Source organism: Diadema antillarum, unplaced genomic scaffold (assembly GCF_040938485.1).
Source record: "Diadema antillarum isolate AM-2024a unplaced genomic scaffold, OU_Dant_1.0 seq00002352_RagTag, whole genome shotgun sequence".
NCBI lineage: Eukaryota > Metazoa > Echinodermata > Echinoidea > Diadematoida > Diadematidae > Diadema > Diadema antillarum.
The window spans coordinates 58,194-75,870 of NW_027272966.1; the positions used below are offsets into that span (position 1 = coordinate 58,194).

Consider the following 17,677-nt stretch of genomic DNA (forward strand, 5'->3'; position numbering starts at 1 on the left):
CCTGACTTCACAATGCAGAATAAAAGCTTAATGTTTGTTTATTTGTGTCTTAGCAAATTTACTCTCTTCACCAGCATAGTTATATGATCAACTTGGGTATGTCAAGCAAACCATCCACTTTGTTTCTTTCTACTCGCCCCTTATTGGCTGATTTTGTAATCAGTCAAGTGTAACTGTTGTTTCTGGATATCAAATAGACTACACCTGAGAATAGGCCAGTTTGTAATTCCACTTTGCGCATGAGCAGATGAATAGCGTAGCATGAGCATAGGCAGTATTGTCTTTTGTTATTGATCACAAATTATTGTTTTTTAAGTGACAATGCCAAATGTCATTCTGAAAATAACAAATATCATGGTAATAAAATTAGAGACATTGCAAACTATTTTTATACCTCCGTATACACAAAGTGTATAACAGGTATATAGAAATCAGTGCGTGGTCGGGCGGTCAGGCGGTCCATTGCAAATCTTGCATCATGAACTCCTTCTACAGTTTTGAAGCTGTGTAGATTGAACTTTCAGGGTGCTTGATGACATTGAGGTGTAGATGTGCAAGACATGTTTTTTGTGTTTGTCGGAGGAAGCAGTGCCAATGTAACCACAATTTTCTCAAAACTGTGTGGAGCGAACTACTTCCACAGTATTTAAGCAATTTATTTCAGATTTGGTATGTATAATGATCTTTAGGTGTAGATATGCAAGACACTCTTTGGCCCGAATTCACGAAGGTGGTACAAATGAAACCATGGTTTAAACCATGGACAAAAACCATGGAGCGCCAAGTGTTGCATGGAATATTTCGTTACGAAATCAGTCTTTTTGTCGATGAAATGATTATTTTGTAACGAAATGACAACATTTTGTAACTAAATGAACATTTCGTCCACAAAATGATAATTTCGTTAACGAAACGGTCATTTTGTAGACGAAATGACCAATTTCGTAACGAAATATTCCGTGCGACACTTGGCGCTCCATGGTTTAAACCATGATTTCATTTGTACCACCTTCTCGAATTCGGGCCATAGTGTTTGTACCTGATAAGGTGTTGCCATGGTAACTGCATATTTTCTTGAAAAACTTGTGGAGTGAATTACTTAGGTTACAATTGAAACATCTGAAATCAAATATGGTGGACATTATGGCATTTAGGTATAGATGTGGAAAACTTTTTTTTTTTCTTATGTTTGTCAGAGAAAGCGTTGATGTGATACCCACAATTTCACCAAAACCTTGTGGAGCGAATTACTTCCACAGTATTTAAGCAATTTGTTTCAAATTTGGTACGTATAATGGATCTAAGGTGTGGTTTTGCAAGACGCCGTTTGTGTTTGTACCCAACAAGGCATTGCCATGGTAACTACATTTTTTTCTTGGAAATTTTGTGGAGTGAACTACTTCCACAATTGTGAAGCAGTTGAAATCAAATTTAAGGGACATTATGGCATTGAGGTTTAGAAGTGGAGACATGATTTTTGTGTTTGCCAGCCAAAGTATTGCCATGGTTACCACAACTTTACTAAAACTTTATGAATTGTATTATTTCCACAGCATTCAAGCAGATAAGATCAAATTTAGTATGTATGATCTATAGGTTTAGATATGCAAGACACCATTCTGTTAGTATCAGAAAGTAGCATTGCCATGGTAACCACACATTTTTGTATCAAACTGAAGTATTAAGCTATTAAGGTCAAATTTGGTCTGTATGAAGACCTATAGGTGCATTTGTGTAAAATGCCGATTGTGTTTGTACCCCATAAACCCTTAGACAAATTCTTTTTCATAGGAGGCTGGGCTGCTGGAGCGGGGTTATTAATCACCTCTAATGATAGTTGTAGTTAATCTGGTCATGTTCTCATACAATAGATAAAGAGAATTATGGTAAAGAGTGCACCCTCCTTGATTTGATGTACTGTACTGTACAGCTGAAAATTTTACAATGGTTATATTTCATGAATTTTGAGAATAGCCGTTGGACTGCCATAATGAAAATGTGCCAAAATATCATATAAAAAGAAAAAGAAAAAAGAAAAAGAAAAAGAAAAAGAAAATCAAGCCATGCCCAGGTCTGGATCATGCACAACTAGTAACTACTGTAGGTTTAGCATGCTGCATGGGCCATGACGTAGTGATATCTTGGGCATATAACAACACACTAGTGTATTTACTTCAAATGCAAAACACACTTAGATGTTTAGATAAGGAATAGCCAAGTAAAAACAATCAGTACCAGTATTGTCGCTTGTTATTCATTTTTATTTATTTCCTGAAAGATGAAGTAATGATTACTAGACCCTTGCAACCACAAAATAAAAAATACACTAAAATATCTTACAAGTAGCAATTCGCAAAATTATCTGTAGGAGAAATGTTCAGCTCATACAATAACACAGTCATTCAGACACAACGAATGCTGTCTTGGTTTTGACTGACTAGAAAGAATTTTGTCTTTTTTCCACAGATGGACATCTTGTCGATAATGAAGCTGAATATGTGCACTGGTTCATGTGAGTATATGGGCATTCCGGTCCCCCCCCCCCCCCCCCCCCAAACAAAAAACAAAAAAAAAAGTCAAACCCCCAAGTTCTTGAGACAGAGATACCTGGTATAAAATTTACAAACAATTTGATCAGCAAATGAGAAAATCACACAAAAATTATTTCCATATGTGTGTCTTTGCTAATTACATGTCTCATCCTAGAGTGAGAATACATGCGGCATTACTGTGATATCTGAGTGTCACCACTCCATTCGCTGCCATTTATTCTGTCATTGCTAGTGAGTGCTATCCACCTCCATATCTTTAGTGCACAGTGAAGATGCATGCGGAAACAGAAACAATTGTACCATGATTTAGCCTGTCCTTTTTCCCCTAAAGAATTAATTTTCTCATTTTTTTTATTGAAAATAATGCAAAAGCTGTGTAGCAAGAAATTTTTGCGAATTGGAGCAGACAGCCTTTTTCGCAGCCTGAAATTTTCACAAATTGCCACAGGCACTCAATACATATAGTGTAGACAAGAACTTTCGTGTGCATTTTAATTTTGCAAGTCTTGGTTCTCGTGAAATTTGCAAAATTAAAATGCAGGCAAACATTTCTGGTTTCACAGTAATCCAACCAAAGTGTGCACCAGATTGTTGAATTTCAATTCTTAAAGGGATAGTACAGTATTGGTGGAGATGCAGAATTGGGCTTTTAAGTTTTTGCAAGATACCAAGAAAACACTTATAAAATAATACAGAGCATACCATTTTAAGAGGAATTGAACGTTTATTTGATGAAAATCGGGTTTGAAATGACTGAAACATCCAAAAACAAGGTAAAACAAAGCAATCGTAATAAAGTGTGGGTCCCACACTTTATTAGAATCGCTCTATTTTATTTCGGAAGTCTCGAAAGAGACTACGATGCATAAAGAGTAATAATAGGAGAGCCCGCACGCGCGTCCAGCAATACGTTCGCGTTCGTTCCAGCCGACAGGAGGTTCTCCTGCATAGCTCCGCGGTTTGAAATTTTTCCATAAATTCATCGCCGGAATTTTCCTTCTCGCGAGAAAATTTTGCTTCGCCGGTCATCCGGAACCTACTGAGAAGTGTTTTGACGCATCTTTCGAGCCTAAACGTTACGTTGGTTCGATAAATATGAGCTCGAAAGAGCAGCACGATCCATCCTTCGCTTTACGTGCTACACGTGGACAGGAGGTCTGTGCCACGAAGTCAGAGTTACCACCACCAGCGCCTCCCTCCGGCGATGCCGGTACGGCGCACGTACAGAAGAATGTGAGCATCGGAAAGGCTCAAGATTCAGGGAAGAAGACGATGAAGAAAATTCCCAAAAAGCTCCTCATACGGTATCGAAAGCCCCTTCCGAGGATCGGGCGTCTACCTCCGGGGACGTTAGTTCTCGTCTAGACAAACTTGAAAATCTCCTCGCCGAAGTGGTGAAACACCTTCCCCAATCGCATGATAAAACCACTAGCCGTGCCGCTGTGGTACATACAGGCGCGTCTACATCGAAATCTACAGCGGAGGAATTTTCCCGCTTGCCTACTAACGTCCGCCATTTTGTTGGGGACGATTTTGATACGTCTACGTCTGAAGACGCAGAGCGTGATGGACCGTTCGATTTTGACGAAGGGGTGGAAGAGGTTCCCCCTGCTGCACAGCTACCACAGTTGGCAGCCAAGTATGCTATCCCCCTCGGGATTGGGGAGGCAGTTGACGAGGAAATTGCAAAATCGGTGAACTACTTTATTGGCAACAAACTAGAAGATAAAGCCATCGAGGAAACGGTTGAAAAATACCCCCCACCGAGCAACTGCCCCCACCTCGATACACCTAAAGTGAACGCTCCCATTTGGGAACACTTGCAGTCCGTCACGCGTAATCGTGATTTGAAACTACAGCGAGTGCAGAAATGTCTGACTCGCGATATTGGGGCTCTTCTTCGCTCTCTCGACGCGCGAGATATCTCCGAGTCTCAGCAAGACGCACTTGCTCTATTGAGTAATGCGCACTTTGAACTGAATTGCGTGCGGAAGGAGCTGATTAAGCCGGACATCAACTCGGAATACGTGCATCTCTGTAAGCCTTCTACACCAGTCACGCAGCTGTTGTTTGGTGATGATCTCACAAGACAGATGAAAGATCTAAAAGAACAACATAAGGCCTCTGCTGGGGTCATGAGGACCCAGCAGAAACATACTTCTCGTCCGAGCGGCTCTTTCCATCCGTACAGACGGCCCTTCAACAGCGGAGCTCGCCGGCAGGCTCGCGATGCGGGCTGGACGGGCTCGCGTAGCGCTGCAGCCTCACGCTTCGTGCATGGAACGGCAAATCGTCCTTTTTTAGACCAGCGCTACCAGGGGAAGTCGCGACCTCCCCCACAGCAACGGCCACAGAGCAGAGCTCATCCACTGGCCAGAAGCAAGACTCCCCACAACAAGTAACCCAACAGCCCGCCTCTGAAGAGGTAGGAGATATAGATTCAACATATTGCTCATTTGACATGTCAGTAACTGACCATGATGCATTTCTACCTTATCTAGAAGAACGGTATTCTAGATCTACTCCTCAATTTACTAGATCTATAGAATCTAGACCTACCACTTCATGTGTAAATGACCATCCAGTTGGAGGTCGACTGAGGCTTCATGCATGTAATTGGGAGAAGTTAACTTCAGATCCCACAGTACTACAAGCTGTGAATGGCTATAAACTTGAATTCAAGCCTGAATGTTTTCCACCTGAAAGGGTTAATCCTTTGGTTCAGTTCAAAGTAAAGAATGAAGATTTGGCCAATATCCAAGCTGAAATTGATTCACTGGCAGCCAAGAATGTTATTGAACCTTGTTCACATGAAGTGGGGGAGTTCATCTCGAACATTTTTACCCGCCCTAAGAAGAATGGCAGCCTTCGGGTCATTCTTGACCTCTCAGAGTTGAACAAAAGCCTAGTCTATCAGCATTTCAAAATGGATTCCATCCATACAGCAACGCAATTTATTACACCAGATTGCTTGCTAGCCTCAGTCGACCTTCAGGATGCTTACTATTCAGTACCAGTTGATCCGCAGGATAGGAAATACCTGCGATTTGTGTGGCAGGGCAAACTTTGGCAATATTGCGCACTGCCAAACGGGCTTAGTACAGCACCGCGTTTGTTCACAAAGCTTCTCAAACCGGTTTTTGCTCATCTGAGAAGAGCACGTCACATGGTAGTGGGATACCTTGATGATACTATCATTATTGGGAAGAGTGAGGCTAGCACTCAAAGAGCAGTCGATGCTACGACTGATCTCCTCGAAGACTTGGGGTTTCTTGTCCATCAGACTAAATCAGTGTTAAAACCCACTAAAGAAATCACCTTTTTGGGATTTGTCCTTAACTCTGTGAACATGACAGTTACTCTTCCTGAATCTAAGAAGGAAGATATCACTGCTGAGTGCACAAGTCTGTTGCATGCCACAGAATCCTCTATCCGAGAAGTGGCTAGAGTAATAGGGAAACTGATTGCTACCTTTCCTGCAGCCCAATATGGGCCCCTCTACTACAAAATCTTGGAAAAAGAGAAGATTTTGGCATTGAAGGCCAATAAAGGTCATTTTGATAGGAAAATGAGCTTGTCTAGTAGAGCCAAACAGGAACTTAAGTGGTGGATTGATCACATACAGTACACCTCTAATCCTATCGACAGACCCAGGCATACAATAGAATTGCGCACTGATGCGAGTGGGTCTGGTTGGGGAGCAACAGACATGTGCACAAACATAGGGGAACGATGGAATGAAGTAGAAAGAGAAAAGGCTATTAACAATGAGATAAATTATCTAGAAACCCTTGCAGCAGGATTGGCATTGAAGTCCTTTTGCTCTAACCTGAGAAATGTTCATGTTCTCATTAGAATGGATAATACAACTGCAGTCTCATATATCAACAATATGGGGGGCTTCAGATCCCAGGAATGCAACAATTTGGCTCATGATATTTGGGAATGGTGTATTGAAAGACAGATTTGGATCACAGCCGCCTACTTGCCAGGACGGCTCAATACCACAGCAGACTTCATGTCAAGGAAGTTTAATGATCGAACAGAGTGGATGCTTAACAAAACCCAATTTACTGAAGTGGTAGAACATTTCGGCCTCCCTGAAATCGATCTTTTCCGCTTCCAGACTTAATGCACAGCTACCCAGGTATATCACTTGGCAGCCTGATCCTTCGGCAGAGAATGTACATGCATTTACAGTGGATTGGGGTCCATTATGGTTCTATGCTTTCCCTCCCTTCTGCCTTATCCCTAAATGTCTGCAAAAGATAAGGGCAGATAAAGCCACAGGGTTGTTAATAGTACCAAACTGGCCTACACAATCATGGTTCCCAGCACTTCAGGACATGCTGACTGAAAAACCACTTGTCCTATGTAGACATGCACAACTTCTTGTTCAACCTGTGTCTTTTATGCCCCACCCCTTACACAAACATTTGGATTTGCTCTGTTGCAGGCTTTCAGCCAACCCTTCAGGTCGCAGGGATTGAGTGCAGGGACCGTCAAGGTCATCGTAGCTTCTTGGAGGAAATCTACACGACAGCAATATCATAGCTTCATCAGCAAATGGAAAGTTTTCTGCACTGCCAACAACATTAACTATCTCCAGACCTCATCGGAATGGGCACTAGAATTTCTTTCAGACTTGTTCCATAAGGGAGCCAGCTATGGTACTATAAACTCTGCTAGAAGTGCACTGGCATTTCTGACACTTCACAGACAGTTCGTTTTCCATAAGTACTCATCCTCTAATAACTAGATTTGTGAAGGGAGTCTTTCACTTACGACCCCCCAGACCACGCTACACGGAGGTGTGGGACGTTAGAACTGTCCTCAACTATCTGAGGAGGAAATCACCTGCAGGTGAATTGGGTTTGAAAGAGCTAACGTTGAAAGTGACAATGTTATTAGCGCTTCTCTCAGCACAGCGGGTGCAGACATTGAATGCTTTGAGAATAGACAAGATGACATTCAAAGACAACTCTGTCAATTTCGTCATTGATGACTTGTTAAAGCACCACAGACCTGGTAATACAGGCCAAGTCGTTAGCCTAAGAGCGTACCCTCCAGACAGACGAGTTTGCATTGTACGATACCTTCGAGAGTATCTGAGAAGGACTCAGATCATTAGGAAGGACCAAAAGTATCTGTTAATAAGTTTTTGTAAACCGTATCACAGGGTTTCTACCCAAACCTTTGTCACGATGGATTAAGACAGTTATGACAGAAGCTGGGGATTGACACCAGCTTGTTCTCGGCACACTCCACGAGAGCAGCCTCAGCGTCTGCTGCCCAGAGGAAAGATCTGCCTGTACATGAGATTTTGGCACAGGCAGGCTGGAGTAACGAGAAGACATTTCAAACATATTACGCGAAACCCCTCAGGAATGAGAATAGGGGTTTCAGCCATGCAGTATTATCATAAAAGGTAAAGCCATACATTGTACCCCTTGTGGTAATTATGGTCATTGGCACAGTTCTGTGTGGCCAAAAATGTGACTACCAGCTTCAAAGTCCCCTATTATTACTCTTTATGCATCGTAGTCTCTTTCGAGACTTCCGAAATAAAATAGGAAATTTAATGAGAACTTACCTGTTTGAAATTTAAATTGTATTTTATGAGGAAGGCGAAGGAAGAGACTACAGTCCCTCCTCTCCCACCCTTCTTCTTAATCTCAGGTAGTTCTCAATAGCAGTAGGATGACTGCTGGTATTGGTATTCACATTTTTTCGGAGCTTACTGATATTGCTGGACCGCGCGTGCGGGCTCTCCTATTATTACTCTTTATGCATCGTAGTCTCTTCCTTCGCCTTCCTCATAAAATACAATTTAAATTTCAAACAGGTAAGTTCTCATTTAAATTTCTGTTTTGGATATCTCAGCCATTTCAAAACCAATTTTCATCAAATAAACGTTGAATTCATCATAGAATCACATGCTCTTTCATATTTCATAAGAGGTTTCTCATTATCTCAAAAAAAAAAATGTCAGAAACCTGAAATTAGGTCTCAACCAAAACTGTACGATCCCTTTAAAAATGTGTAAAATACTGTAAAGCTTGATGCATCATTCTCCTTAAAATTCTATGATGTGTATTCAAATGGGCACCATGCTTCCCCTGGGGGGCCCCTTGGGGCCCCAGGGGACCCAAACCCCCAAAATTAAAGATTATTCAAATATCTTCCCTAGAACCAGAAGTGATAGAGTTAAGTTAATACTAAATTGTATATTTTCATCTTCTTCATGAAAACCCCATGATGGATTTCCACCAAATGTGGCAGGTGCCATCCACAAAATAAAGGAATTCGTAAAAATCTTCTCTAGAACCAGAAGTGGTTGATACTATGAGTAAGCACATTGATGACCGTAGTTTCAAGTTTGTTCATGGCAGATGTAAGGGTGCCCCCCCCCCCCCAATTTGGAGCGGTTCAAATTACGACCTTTATTTTACATTTCTTCTTCTTCTTGAGAATGCATGATCAAATTTTCACTAAACTTGCGTTCACCCGAGTATTGCAAGTTCACCTTCCATGCAGTGACTAGTCTAAATTACACATGGCACTATCGAAGCTTATCACTTGCAATTTCAGAAAAGAAGATCTGAAAAAGATTCCTTAATTTGGGTTTTTTGTCTGTCTTCCTCCCCCCCCCCCCCCCCTTCGAGCACTGTGCTCCAGTTCGTGTAATGCTTGTGTAATTTAGATTAGTTACTGCATGGAAGGTGAACTTGCAATACTCAGGTGAGCGCAAGACCCCCGGGTCTCTTGTTTGAGCAATTGACCTAAAATTTGTCATGTGGGACTGCTATCATAGCATGTGGGACTGCGATCATATGCAAAATGCCCTTTTTGTCAGTATCCTGTAATGAGTTGCCATGTTAACAGCAATTTTTTTTTTTTGTAAACTAATCGAACAACTGAAATTTGGCACACACCATCAATGTAATGTGTAGTTGTGCAAGACACCATCTTCTCGAGTGTTGAGAAATCTGTTGGTGGCATGGCAAGAGCAGTTCTTATACAAATCCTTCAAAAATATGTGGATTGACCTATACTCCCTAGGTTTTTGAGTAATTGACCCCAAATTTGACATGTTTGATTGCTATCTTTAATAGGTAGATCTGCAAGATACTCTATTTGTTTGTATCCTGTGATGCATTGCCATGGCAATGGCAGATTTTCATAAAATCACACAAAATGTTGTGGATCAAAATACTCTCAGTTTTAAAGCAATTCAGCTGAAATTTTGCACATGCCATCAATGTAATGTGTAGTTGTGCAAGACACTTTCTTTCATCAGTGTTAAGATATCAGTTGCCATGGCAACAGCAGTCTTTATACAAATCATACAAAATATTTGGCTTATTCTAACTCTGACCTGAAATTTGGCACATGTGACTGCTATGTTGTTTGTATGTGCATACTTCATCTTTTGTCATTGTCAAATGATATGATGCCATGGTAACAGCAATTTTTAAGGTAAATCATACAAAGATATTGGGAATTTGGCACAATCTGTCATTATGCAAATTACCAGTGGATTTAGATAACTCCCTCAGTTTTTGAGCATTTGACATAAGGTTTTGGCATATATGACCGATGTAAATTTCAGCTGTGCATAATACAACTTTCAACAATGCTGAATAATGTGTTGCCATGGTGAAAGCATTTTTTCAATATAAAGCATGCATAAATATTTTGAATTGAGCAAACTCTGTCAGTTTTTTAGTATTTGACTTGAAATTTGGCACATGTAACTGGAATAATATGTAAATGTGTAAACTTAATCTTTCATCATTGTTGAACAATTGGTTGCCATGGTAGCAGCATTTCTTAAAGACACATACACCTATAGTGGTTTAGTCGAATGTGTACGCGGGCAGACGGCGCAAGTTTCCTACAGAGACCTATGCTATCGACTCCTCTTTAGCGCTTACGCTTAGACCACTTCCATGAGTCCGAAGAAGTCTGATCCACTGTAGTCAGTGGTCCGATCACAGTTCGGCTCATGATACGGCTGATCATGACAGCTTTATCAAACTTCTTCTGTGACATCATACTATAAAGCATGCACCCTGGCATCACTACAGACTGCATGATGCGCAGAAGACAACGAAGGCAACGTTACCTAGCAACACCTAGGCGCTTTACTCTTGATGACAGTTCAACTTCAGCAATCTTCAAATCAAAGCTAACGTGATCGGCACTATCATCCAACAGCACCCCCGCAACTTCCGGGTCTACGCGTTTTTAACTTGTTGAGGACGAGTCCCGAGTATACTCGGGCAGGGGTCTATGGGAAATGCGTGTTGTAGCAAAATCAACCTGTCCTTATAATGGGTTAATGAAAATCGTACAAAATATTGTGGATCTGTGGTTGAACATGATTGATGAATTCCATCAACTGTTACGTCAGGCAAACCTATGCATCATGTCACTTTGAAACCAAGTGAAGTGCCTAACCAACTGAGAAAAGGTGATTTGTACCCATGTGCACATATGTACATTTGTAAGCTAACTCCAAACTGGCTTAAATGTGAAACTGTCTTCTCACATCATCAAGACATACTGTAAACCTATTGGGAGAACTATGCGATATGGCGGAGGCATGCCAGTCGCCATAATGACATTTTTAGGTTTTTTTCTTCTTTTAATAGAGACGACAATGTATGGCTTAGCTCAGGAAACCTAGACTGTCACAGTCATTTAAATCCAGGTGTTTGTCCAAGAATTTACCTGCAGCATACATGTAAATATGGTCAACCTCGCCTAAGTCGACATAATCGGGACTGAGCAAAAGGCGTCGACTTACGCGAAAGTCGACTTGCGCTGAAGTGGACATTTTGTCGACTTATAAATGAAAATTAATTTCCCCTGTACAGAGTAAGATTTGGAACGTGATGCGGATCGCAATCCAAATTTCACTCCTTTTGCTGTCGAAACATGCCTACTGTGTCTTAGCAACAATCCTATTTTAATTCATGCATAAATCTCACCCGGGTACTGAGGTATTATAACGACACCTCACAGTTGCCCAATCTGCAGAGAGATTTTGAGAGGGCGGGATCGGAAACCTTTGCCCGTTTCTAGAAACTTTACGTTTTAAACTTTATTTGAAAAATCAAACACAAATTCCCCAAATTGCATGCAACTTTGCAGTTTAAATTCAAGTGCATTGCCGAAAAGACATGCGTGTGATTTCGTATGATTCTGGCATGATTTTTCGTGCCGACTGAGTTGAAATATGTATGATTTTCCTTCCCTAAGTTGCAATATTTGTTCTGCTTAAATTTCTATTGCTGTACTCTGAAAAATAATTGTTCTCGGGCTCCAATTCACAACAGTACCGCTCTATATGGCGCAGACCTTATCTTCTTACCCAACTTACCTTCGTTAAAACAAACCTCTTTCGACTGTCAGACTAATTAAACTTTTGACTGAGATTCAAACCTTCAGCATAGCGAACTGTAACAATATTATTTGTTACCATTTTTTCGTTGCAATTTCGTGAAACTACATGCGTTTCGGTAGTTTGAAACGTGTAAATGTTGCGATGTCTTTCCCCTGCCACGAAGTTCGGTCACGGCGATAGTTCCGTTTGATATTTTAGTTTTGCGTCCAAAAAAAAAAAAATGCAAGTCTTTTCAACAACGCACCTGCGTTGATTTGTAGAAGAGGTGCGTTTAACGTTTAGATGCAGTTTCTAGTTTTGTACCAAAAAATGCAAGTCTTTTCTGCAACGCTCATGCGTTTAAATACAGCGTTGCTTGTGTTTTGATAAACTAGCATTTGATTTTTAAGTTGCGTTTAAATGCAAATGAGTTTCAGTTTCGTACAATTTTCTAGTTATGCCTCCGCCACGAAGTGGTGCCGGAGGCATTATGTTTTTGGGTTGTCCGTCCGTCCGTACGTCCGTCCGCATTCGTTTACGCATTAACTTGAGTAATATTGACTGGAATTTTACCAAACTTGGTCCAAGTATAAAGTATGATGGGGCAATGACTTGATTAGATTTTGGGTGAAATCGACCAAAGGTCAAGGTCAAATCATGAAATTGTATCTGTTTACGAGATAACTCAAGACTGGAACGAGCAAATTTCACCAAACTTTGTCCAAGGATGATGTATGGTGGGACAATTACTTGATTAATTTTTGAGTGAAATCGGACAGAGGTCAAAGGTCAAAGATCAAGGTCAAATCCTAAAATTTATCTTTTTACGTGATAACTCAAAACTGGACGAAGCAGCTTTCACCAAACTTGGTCCAAGGATGATATATGATAGGGCAGTTAGTTGAGTAGATTTTAGTGACACTGGCAAAAGGTCAAAAGGTCAAGGTCAAATGCTAAAAATGTTGCTGTTTCCCCATATCCATGCAATGCCCAGAGGTATTTTCTTGAAACTTAGTGTAGACATATACTACTGCATAGAGATTCTCAAGAGAGAGTTTCATGTCATAAGGTCAAAGGTCAAAAGGTCAAAGATTAGGTGAAAATGTTACAATTTCACTTTTCTCACAAATGGTTCAATGTATCTTCATGGGACTTGGAACATACAAATGTACTGACTGGCAGGGATTATCTAGGGAATTTAGGGGTCATGGGTCAATAGTCAGGGGATCAAAGGTCAAGGTCAACTCATCAAAATTTTACTATTTCCCTCGTATACTAATACATGCAATGCTTGCATTATTATTTTAAAAACTTAATATACATGTATAACCTAATGGAGATTCTCTTGGAAATTTCCAGCCAGAAGGTCAAAGGTCAAAGGTTAAGGGTCAAGGCCAGGTTTAGATGCAAAAAAAACCCACTATTTTATACTGTAATTACACTCTTTCTGTATACCTTGAAAATTACTCAATGCATAAAGGGTTAGTCAGAAGTCAAGTAAAAATCCTCAATTCCCCAAATATGTGTACCTGCACTCTTTAATAGACAATTATAGCCAATGTAGTTCAAGGAAAGTGAACATTCAAGATATTTCTGACAAACCTGTCATTTCAATACTTTGCCATTTATGTGAAACTGTTATCTCACATTGTGAAGACATTATACTAATGTACACCTGTTGGGAGAATCATGCATTATGGTGGAGGCGTCAGTCGCCATAGCGACATTTCTAGTTTCATATGATTACCAAAAGCAAGTCTTTTCGGTACCGCACTTGCATTTAAATGCAAAATTGTGTGTGATTTGATGATCTTGCATTTGATTTTTAGAGTTGCGTTTAAACGCTGTTGAGTTTTATAGTTTCCTACAATGTTCTATTTTCGTATGATTATCAAACGTTAGTCTTTCAGCGTTGCATGTGATTTAATGGACTTGCATTTGAATTTTAGAGTTGCGTTGGAATGCAATTGAGTTTCAGTTTCGTACAATTTTCTAGTTTCATAATGATTATCAAACGTAAGTCTTTTCAGTACCGCACTTGCGTTTAAATGCAAAGTTGCGTCTGATTCGATGAAGTTGCGTTTGATTTTTAGAGTTGCGTTTAAATGCTGTTGAGTTTTAGTTTCGTGTAGTTTCGTATGATTATCAAACGCGAGTCTTTCAGCGTTGGGTGTGATTTAATGGACTTACATTTGATTTTTTTAGAGTTGTGTTTAAACGCAAATGAGTTTCAGTTTCGTACAATTTTCTAGTTTCATATGATTATCAAACGCAAGTCTTTTCGGTACCGCACTTGCGTTTCAATGCAAATTGCGTGTGATTTGATGAACTTTCGTTTGATTTTTAGAGTTGCGTTTAAATGCTGTTGAGTTTTAGTTTCATGTAGTTTTGTATGATTATCAAACGCAAGTCTTTCAGCATTGCGTGTGATTTATTGGACTTCTAGAGTCGCGTTTGAACGCAATTGAGTTTCAGTTTCGTATTTTCTAGTTTCTGATTATCAAACGCAAGTCTTTTCAGCAATGCACTTGCGTTTAAATTCAAAGTTGCGTGTGATGATGTGATGCATCTGCGTTTGATTTTTTTTTTTTTTTAGTTGCGTTTAAATAAACGGGCACTAGGACCTAGATGTACGAATTTGTGTTTTAAGAATAACGATCGAACCTCAGTGCATTTTCGGATAGACAAAATTACCCGTAACAAATATATCCTGCAAGATGCGTGAACAAATGATGAGCGTGCAGAGAGGAGGTGTGATATAAGCATATTTGACAAAATTGTATACATTACTGACTGTCATCACACAAAATTTCTTTTTGACTTAGCTTAGAAGGCCAGTGTACATCCCAAGGTACAATGCATGTAATTTTAAACGAGACAAAAAGCAAGAAAAAGAAATTGTTCGAGAATAATTTCCCGTTGCACCCTCATTAGACCGTGGAGCTTTAGCTCCACGTTTGTACCGTAAGTTGCATCACGCTGACCTGCACCAAACGATACACACAGACACAAACACTGTGACAGAGAGAGGGAGAAAAGGAAGAAAGTGAACTACCTTGGGTATTACTTGTAGTACTCGAGTGTAAATGAAGGTATGCCCTTTACATTCAGGCGTACAGAACAACGGATGCATGGCACGAACGGTATTATCGCGCTGTATACACTAGCGAATTAGCGAGTAGAAATGCTGCGAATCAGAGTGGGAAAACAATTCTTTTTCAAAGAATGGCGATAAAAATTTGAGCGAAAAATTATGTTGACTTAGACAAGGGAATTAACACGTTTTTCAGCTCAGTTGGCACTAAAAATCATGTCGACTTAAGTGAGTTGTCTACCTACAAATGTTGACTAAGACGAAATTTTCAAGGAATAACAAAGGCAAAAATCAGGACTTTTTTATCGCGTCGACTTAAGCGAATTGTCAACTTATGCGATGTCGACTTAGGCGAGGTTTACTGTACATCATGTGTGATGTGATATGCAGGTCACATGCTGCAGATTTCATTGTGTTAACTGGACTTTGGCATAGGTTCCAAACACTATTTTTTTTTTGTATCTTTTTTTTTAATGCCTCTGCCATGAAGTGGAGCTGGAGGCATTATGTTTTGGGGTTGTCCGTCTTTCCGTCCGTCCGTAATCAATTTTGTGGACAGCGTTACTAAAAGACCATTTGAGGTATCCCAATGAAACTTTGCATATATATATATATATAGAGAGAGAGAGAGAGAGAGAGAGAGAGAGAGTGTGGGCAAAGTTGTGCCTATCAACTTTTGGGTGCACCTGCTCAAGGTCAAAGGTCAAGGTCAAATTCTCAAAATTTCCCTATTTCCCCAATTTCTATGCAATGCCCAAAGGTATTTTCTTGAAACTTAGTGTATTTTCTCTAGAGAGTTTCAGTCCGTGAGGTCAAAGGTCAGGTGAAAATGTTAAGATTTCACTTTTTTCTCCATATCTTGGTAATGGTTCAAGGTTCAGTCATGAAACTTGTACATATGCATGTACTGACTAGCAGTGATTATCTTGGGAATTTAGGGGGCCATGGGGTCAAAGGTCAATGGTCCAGTCAACTTCTCAAAATTTCAATATTTCCCTCACATCTCTCAATGCCTGAAGGATTTTTCTTGAACCATAGCAGGGGCGGATCCAGGGAGGACCGCAACCGGCGCACACCCCCCCTCCCCCTTTATTTTTTGTTGAAGCAAAAGAAATAGAAAGAAAAAAATGGGGGCAGGGGTGCGTGCGCCCCCCTTTAATTTTGTAAACGCGCCCCCTCTTTATGGAATTCCTGGATCCACCCCTGCATAGTGTATACATGTATTACCCAATAGAGATTCTCTGGGAAGGTTTTTAAATCCTGAAATCCTCAAATACCTGCTCTTTTAGATGATATACTGTATACGCTATAATTTTCGCGTACATAAATTTTCGCGAATTGCCGCTGTCACACATTTTCGCGAGTGGTTAAATTCGCGATTAGGGGACCAGAGAAAATATGAAGTGGCAAAGAAAGTGTGAATTTTCAACTTACTAGCAAATAAGAATGATACTAGTTATACACTGCATGAAAAAAACTTACCAAACTCTGCGAACTAGTAAGTCAGAATTCAACATTTTTGAAGTGGTTAAGTCCATCGCGCTAGATTTCTGACGAGTGGTCCCCTTGCGATAATGGATTGGCTCTCTACAGTATTCGTAAGTAGACGTGGACGTGCGTAAACAAGCTTAGCCAGTATGGTCTGTTCGGTAAGCCGTGACATGGTATACTAGTACTGAAATGTTCGTATCATCAAGGCAAGGGATTCATTTTGGAAGGTAATATTTTCGCGTGTTGTTAATTTCGCGAATAGCTCCCGACTCGCGAAATTCGCGAAAATAAAACCCACGCGAAATATATAGCGTATACAGTAGCTATTAATCCAATTCAACCTAGTTCAAGGAAAGTGAATACTCGACACATTTGTGACAAACATGTCATTTTGATATTTTGCCAGTTATGTGAAATTGTCATCACACATTTTCAAGACTTACTGTAAACTTATCAGGAAAAAATGCCTTATGGTGGAGGCATACCAGTCACCACGGCGACATTTCTATTTTTTTTCCTTAATCAAAAGGTAACTTGCCTGAAAAGAGATGTGCAGTTCACATACTTAAATGATTTTCCATGCTAACTTGTGTAATGGAACAGTCCAATCACATTCCTTCCCCCTTCTATATGATCAGAGGTAACATACCTGGCAATGAGATAGCAGAGGGGGACACACTGGTGGACTACCTTCCTCCCTTCCCAGCCAGGGGAACGGGCTATCACCGCTATGTCTTCATCCTCTTCAAGCAGGAAGGCAGGATAGATTACAGCAGTGAGAGGAGACGGTTGCCATGGTAAGGGACTCACACTAACTGATGCTTCTATCTCAGTAAGAGCTGTCCACCAGACTTGTACATACATTGTATGTGGCACATTTGCCACAGACAGTTTCAGGACAAAATGAAGGGAAAGATCGAGTCTTAACCTTGTCCGAGACATACAATACTCCCAGAGTGTGATCTAAAAGTAATTTTTGCCACATTGTCACCATGCTTGGGATGCTGTGGTTTGGGATGGGGTATGGAGTGACTTTTTAGCAGGAAGTATGCCTTCTGAAAATACTCTCGGGGCTTAACAGACAGACAGACACACACACACACATGCAAACAAGAACAAAAACTATTTGAAAAGTAGATAGAAAAAAGT

At 40.4% G+C, this 17,677-nt stretch overlaps 1 protein-coding gene across 1 annotated transcript in view; it reads left to right on the forward strand.

Moving 5' to 3' along the window:
• Nucleotides 1-17,325, forward strand: part of LOC139714628 (large ribosomal subunit protein mL38-like) — a gene marked incomplete at its 3' end in the record, with an annotated part of 38,427 nt that extends 21,102 nt beyond the window's left edge. The window contains exons 6-7 of the mRNA XM_071626308.1: nt 2,467-2,512; nt 17,167-17,325. Coding sequence (XP_071482409.1) covers nt 2,467-2,512; nt 17,167-17,325 — 205 coding nt within the window. The remainder of the gene's footprint in view (nt 1-2,466; nt 2,513-17,166) is intronic.
• Nucleotides 17,326-17,677: the final 352 nt, after the last annotated feature.